The sequence below is a fragment of the Symphodus melops genome, assembly GCF_947650265.1.
Source record: "Symphodus melops genome assembly, chromosome: 18".
NCBI lineage: Eukaryota > Metazoa > Chordata > Actinopteri > Labriformes > Labridae > Symphodus > Symphodus melops.
The window spans coordinates 735,718-742,061 of NC_136708.1; the positions used below are offsets into that span (position 1 = coordinate 735,718).

General features: G+C 55.3%; 1 protein-coding gene across 1 annotated transcript in view; it reads right to left on the reverse strand.

The window, feature by feature from the left end:
* Positions 1-1,068: 1,068 nt before the first annotated feature.
* The window catches only part of LOC306839912 (zinc fingers and homeoboxes protein 1-like), a 7,889-nt gene continuing 2,613 nt past the window's right edge, over positions 1,069-6,344 (reverse strand). The window contains 7 exon segments of the mRNA XM_079368859.1: positions 1,069-1,652; positions 1,787-2,280; positions 2,400-2,531; positions 3,034-3,649; positions 3,651-4,267; positions 4,357-4,483; positions 4,963-5,586. Coding sequence (XP_079224985.1) covers positions 1,795-2,280; positions 2,400-2,531; positions 3,034-3,649; positions 3,651-4,267; positions 4,357-4,483; positions 4,963-5,586 — 2,602 coding nt within the window. The 3' untranslated portion in view covers positions 1,069-1,652; positions 1,787-1,794.

A 6,344-nucleotide genomic window follows, 5' to 3' on the forward strand; every position in this document is an offset into this window, starting at 1 on the left:
TGACAGGGTCCGACACCTTTCAGAGAAAGCCGTATATAAAAGCGTGTTTTTTTTTGTTTTTGTTTTTTGAAAAGTTAAAAAGTTTCCCGGAGGAAACGAAGCGAGTGCTCGTGGTTTCTCATCCTGAAAGATATTATTTTACTAGTTCACCCGTATTAAGCAAATAAACGCACTAATATCTACGTCGTCTTCTTAAAGTGATGCTTCAACTTTGGTGGCGAGATAAAAAAAAAAAAAAGAAAAAAGAAAAAAAAGAAGAAAAAAAAAAGAAAAAAAAGAAAAAAAAAGAAAAAAAGAAAAAAAGAAAAAAAGAAAAGAAAAAGGAAACGCCGTCGTGGAGACGTCGTCGTCACTCGTCGTTTCACAGAAAAATAAAAAGAGTAACTGTCACAATCTTACCGAGTTTGTAGCTTAACTGACTGAGGTAAAGTTGCCTGTTTCCTGAAGAAGAGCGAGCGGCGTCTTCGTTTTGTTTGGGTTCAACTCGGACGATTCAAAAAAAAAAAAAAAAGTAACACTAACGAGGAACTTTATGAAACGACTGAAACGTTTGAGTCTGGAACCGACTTTTCAAAACCTGAAGGAAAAATCCACCGTCAGAATCTCCTGTTTGAAAGGACCAATCAGAGCGATGTGTGGACCGCAGTACCCTTTTTAACCACCAGGGGGCCAAATCACACGCTGCTGCTTTAATGACCACGAACGTTTACGCAACCAAGTACGGAGTCAGCTCGTGGGATCCACATCGTTTCATTTTGACTCCAATGAAATCAACTTCTCAACGGGTCCGATATTGGCGCGTGTAAAGCGGCGAGGTCAGAGTGCGGTGATTGGTTAAAAGAAGGACTGCGGCGGATTTCTCCTCAAAGTGCTCCGTCTGGTTTTTTTTGGGAGGTAAATTAAGGAACCGAAGTTGAAACTTGAACGGACCCGAACGCTGGCTAACTCGTGTAAAACCGCCACATTTAAAGTAACCATGACAACACATTCAAAACGGTAAAAATGGATTCACATGGCGTTCAGATTTTTAACAAATCACGTGAAAAAAATACAAAAAGGTTTCGAACGTGGCGTGCAATCCCACCAGCACGGGTCTCTTCTTTTATTTAACAAAGTCTTATAAACAGAATGGCACTAATCTGAGATCTATTCACAACAAAACAGGAAACGCTTAAAAAACACCCGACAGGAAATCGATGTCATCGTCGGGTTCGGGGCGAGGTTGATCCCTCGCCAAAAACGTTTTGAGTTCACGTGGCGTCCATGCGGCGTCCCACCTCTTCGAAATGTTTCGGATTCTTTTTAGAAAGTTTAAAATGTGTTGATAAGAAAGACTCGTTGTTTGTGCAGGAGCCGAGCTGGAGCTCACGCTGGCGGTGGCGGCGGCGGCGGCGGCGTCCTGCACGCTCGTTGGTCCCCACAGAGAAACAAACATCCTGCAGCTTGTTGTCCGTTTCGTCGACTCAGTGTTTCTCAGCTGATCGGGACCCAAAGTTCATCTCGAAGGCACAAACACGCCGTTTTAGTAACACGCCACCTTTTGAGCTGTGACCCCATCTGAGCGTCCTGCGGCCATCTTTGGGTCCTGAGCCGCCAGCTGAGAAACACTGACAACTTCCTGCGTCTCCACGGCGGGGCGAGCGACGTCGAAGCTGAGGAGGAGAGGAAGCAACAAATGAGTGGAAGCATGCTGAGCGACTGTCGGGGTAAACGACCACAGACGGTCTGCACGCCACCGATACGACCTCGTGACCCTGCAGCATGCGGAGGTGTCGAAGACGCTCACCTGTCTGCTCATGTCTGCTCCTCTGCCTCAGGCTGTGATTGGCTGACAGCTTCAGACTCCTCCTGGATGATTTCCTCCTCCTCTGGCTCCTCCTCCAGCTCCTCCTCTAGCTCCTCCCTCTCTAGCTCCTCCCCCTCTAGTTCCTCCCCCTCTGGCTCCTCCCCCTCTGGCTCCTCCTCCTCGTTGCTGTCTTCGTCTGTGGCGTCCTCTCCTTGTTCTTTCACCTCCATCTCTCCTTCGCTGTCTGCGTGCTCTGCTGCTACAGTCTCCTCCTCCTCTTCCTCCTCCTCCTCCTCTTCCTCCTCCCCCTCCTGCCCCTCCTCGGCGCTGAAAGGCTCCTCCCCCTCCTCTGCCCTCCTGGCGGTCTCGGAGAACCAGTCCCTCACCTGCTCGTAGCTCATGCAGGACTTGGTGACCAGGTCGTCCAGGTCTCTCTCGCTCAGCGCTCGGTGTTTGAGGTAGTACTCCTTCAGGAACGCCTTCCCGGACTTCACCTGCAGGGGGCGCACCGACAAACAGTGAGTACAAACCGACCTCTGACCTCCGGAGGAACCACCTCGCCGTGTCACCCGAGACAAAAAAAAAAAAAAAAAGGAAAGTTTAGCACACAGACCTTGATGGCGATGGCGCCCGCCTGTGGCGAGCGTTTGCAGGGATAGGGCCGACGTGACCTCCTGGACCAACCACGGAAACGCTTCCTGGACTTCTTCTGGATCTTTGCGCCGCCGTTCAGCGCCTCGTCCACCTGCGGTCAGAGCGAAGGGAACAAACGGTTGGTAACCACGAGGAGCGAACAAGCTAACGTCACGTCGTCTGAAGGAGCGAGGTCGTGACGTCTGCTCGTGTAATAACCACCGAGGTCGTCTGTAAACGACCACGTCTGTAACGCCTCCTCTGATTGGATCCCGTCTGGTTTTTTTACGCAGGCTGGGCTGAACGCCGGCTCATCACGCCACGGCGATTCAAAGACGAAGACGAGAATAACGTTCCAGTCACGTGTTTGGAGTCGCTCGCCGTTTGTACCGTGTGTTGTACCGTGTGACGCTGCGCCCGGAGACGAGGTGGTTACCGTGCGGCGCCGCTGCGTTCACGACCATAAACGTGCGTTAAACCGCTCGCGCTGTCGGGCCTTCAGAGCGCCGAATAGCGAAACGACGTTTTGGCGTGTGACGTTCCACCTCGTGTTAACGGCGGGGACGCTCTCTCGCTCCGACATGGCGTGTGACCCGGTGTGAATGGCGAGTTACCTTCCCGCTCTGGTACAGGTAGTACCACTTCAGGTTGCTGTTCTTGCAGGCGTAGCGCGTGTCTCCGAACCAGTTGACGATGTACGTCCTCGGCAGCCCGCTGTCGTCCGCCATCAGGTCGTACTCCTCGCTCGTCGGCCACTGCGAACGGACGAACGCCTTCTTCAGGATGTGAAGCTGCTCCGGCGTCTTCTTCAAAGCCTTCCTCCCGGCAGGCGGCGTGCTCTGACGATCCAGAGCCGAGGACGGCGGCACGGCGCCCGGTTTCGCCTTCTCGCCTCCCTCCTCGCCGTCCTCTTCCTTTAACCAGAAACAGAAAGGCATTTTCCGCCTCTCGGTGAACCAGGCGTCCACCTCTCGCCGCGTCAGCTTCGTCTCCGCTCGCAGCCGGCTCAGCTCCTCGTCGGTCGGCGTGTCCGACTTCTGGTAGCTCGCCTCCAGAACCAGCAGCTGCTCCTGCGTCTTTTCCTTGAACTTCTGCGGCGTGAAGTCGGGGAAGGCGTGGCGGAATTTGACCCTGGGATCGCTGGTGGAGCTGGACGACCCCGGAGCGTTGGCAGAGGTGGGGGAGGAGTCGCTGGCGTCGTCGCTGGAGTCGATGATGATGGTGGCGGGGGGTGACGTCGCTGCCGACGCCGTCGTTCAGGCTGCCGCTGTGGTTCCGTCCTCGCCGTCCTCCTGAGAGCGGCGCCCCCCCTTTGAGGGGCGAGGATTCGCTCAGCAGGACGCCGTGGTGATCCCGGGAGTTCCTCTGGTTGTAGCGCGTGTCGCTGAACCACTTCTTAATCGCCCGTTTGGAAAGCTGCGTGACCTGCATGAGGCGCGATATCTCCGCCTCCGTGGCGAACTGCCGCCTGCCGTAGCTCGCCTTCAGCTCGGCCAGCTGCTCCTTGGACTTCTTCGGTTTGCCCATCGTTGAATCCAGACTGAGCGGCGTGCTCACGGACGAGGCCGACAGCTCCGTCTTGGATTCGGACGCCGTCGGCTCGGCTGCCTTTGGCTGGTTGCTGGGGACGCCGGCGACCGTCAGCGTGATGGGGGAGGCGACGGGCATGGCGCTGCCGTTACCCGTCACCTGAGTGAGGACGAGCCCCGGCTGCCCGACGATCTGACACGTCTGGAAGATGGACTGAAGGCCGTTTGTTGCGGCGGCGATGTTGGCGGGGATGACGGTGATGGTCTGAGGGACGTTCTGCACGGTGCCGTTAAACTTCTTCCTCCTCGCCTCGTCCACCTGCAGAGACGACAAACAGGAAGAGCGTTACGTTTCCACGTGGTCATTTTAAAGACTCACTCGTCAGTTTCTCGCGGCGAAGCACCGACCTCCTCCGGCGTCCAGCTGACTCCGTGTTTCAGCCTCTGAGCGGAAAACCAAACTTTGATCTGCTCCTCGCTGAACTTGGTCTGAGACGACAAACCCAGGATCTCTGAGACCGACGGGTACGGAAACCTGCGAGGGACAAAACCCAAGAGGGACCGTTAGTGACAACCCCCCGATGATGAGACAAGTCCGTCCTCTCCGTCTTCTGCCTGCTCAAACAGGCCGTTTCCCTTCATGACATCACAAAGGGCAGTAGCCCCTCCCCCAGGTGGGTGACACTCCCACAGCTAGGTGTTTGTTCTGCCCTCTGAGTCTGCCTTCTCACCGTAAACAATAGGACATGGAGCCAGAAAGCAGCGAGTACACCCGAGCCCTTCCAGAGAGGGGGCGTGGTCAGACACAGCTCATTTACATATTTAAAGCTACAGACACAGAAACAGCCTGTTCTGAGCAGGGCTGAAATAGAGGGGTTTATAGACATGATCAGATACAGGATCAGAGTGGATTTACAACAACACACTTCACACACATGATGAAGAGGAGCGAGGACACTGATTTAGAGGAAGGGGAGGAGCTTTACAGAGTGACGCCCCCTCAGGTGTGGTTACCTGTTGTAGGCGCTGACCAGCAGGACGTTGCTGTCCATGGTCGTGTTGTAGGTGGGGATGCTGCTGATGGGGATGAGCAGCTGCGTCTGCGTCTGCGTGCAGTTCTGCTGATTCTGCAGCGCCGACAGAACCTGAGCGAGGGTCCCGGGAGGCAGCACGCCGCCGCCGCCTGACCCGCCTTTAATCTGCAGCACGTTAGAGCTGTTGAGCATGATGCTCTGCGGGATGGCTTGGACTTGCAGTGGCGTGGAGAGGAGGCGTGGGGCGATGGCGGTGGTCGTCGGGGCCGGAGACAGAGGAGGCGGCTCCTTGTTCTGGTTGTCCTCGTCCTCGTCGTCGCTCTCCACTTTGATGACATCGCCGACGGCCATTTTGTGCGCAGCGGTGAACTTCTTCGGCTCCACGCGGCTCTTGATCCTCATGATTGGCGTCTTGCTGAGGGCGATGCTTCGACGGGACGCCTCCTCGCCCTCGTCGTCTTCGACTTTGACGAAGCTGCCGTCGAAGGTGAGGTCGTTGACGGTCTGCTGGAAGACGGTCTCGTTGTTTCGCTTCACCATCGTCCTCGTGAAGTTGTCCTCGCCCGGGTGGAGCCGAGCATTGTGGGCCAGCAGAGTGTCGTAACTAGACGGGGAGAAAAACACGAGTCATGAAATGTCTCAGGACACCGTCGTCATGGCAGCGGGCGCCACACATGGAGGACGAGGCGAGCCCGAGTGAGAAGGCGATGAAACGATTGAGGATCTAAAGCCTCGTGCTCCGAGGTAAACCTCGTTACTCTTCCACGCCGCACGCCACTAACCCATACGATATGTGAAACAGAGAAGACGTACGTGACGCGGCGAACAAAGATGGACGAAGGACTGCACCTCCGAGGTCGTCCACGGGGCGGAGCTACGACTGCGCTTGTTCTTTATGACCGCTGTCAACAGGAAGTGACGATTCTTTCGACCAATCAACAAGCTGCAGGGTGTCTAGCTCCGCCCTCTAGTGTCGGATCGATACGCTTTGCACTCCAACAGAAACGTAACAAACAAAAAAGTCGGATGGTCCGGATCGGTCATTTTGGGAGCTCTGACAGTGGAAACGGCGTTGTTGGCGTTCTCGCATTAGGTGATCCGTAACGTGGCCAAAGTCCAGTTTGACTCGTGCGAGCGCTCCGCACACGACACAGACGCTCACGCACGGGCACAATGTGGTGGTCAAATCGATCCCCGCCTCCGTGAGCGAGAAACCCCGGAGTGTTCCGACACGCCAATAAGACACGAAGTCGAGAACGCCGTGGTCGTGTTCTCCGATGTGAAGACGCAGACTCAACTGCACGTCTCTTTTATTTTTTCATTCGATCTGTTGGTAAACCGCCACGTGGTCACGTGGCGCCG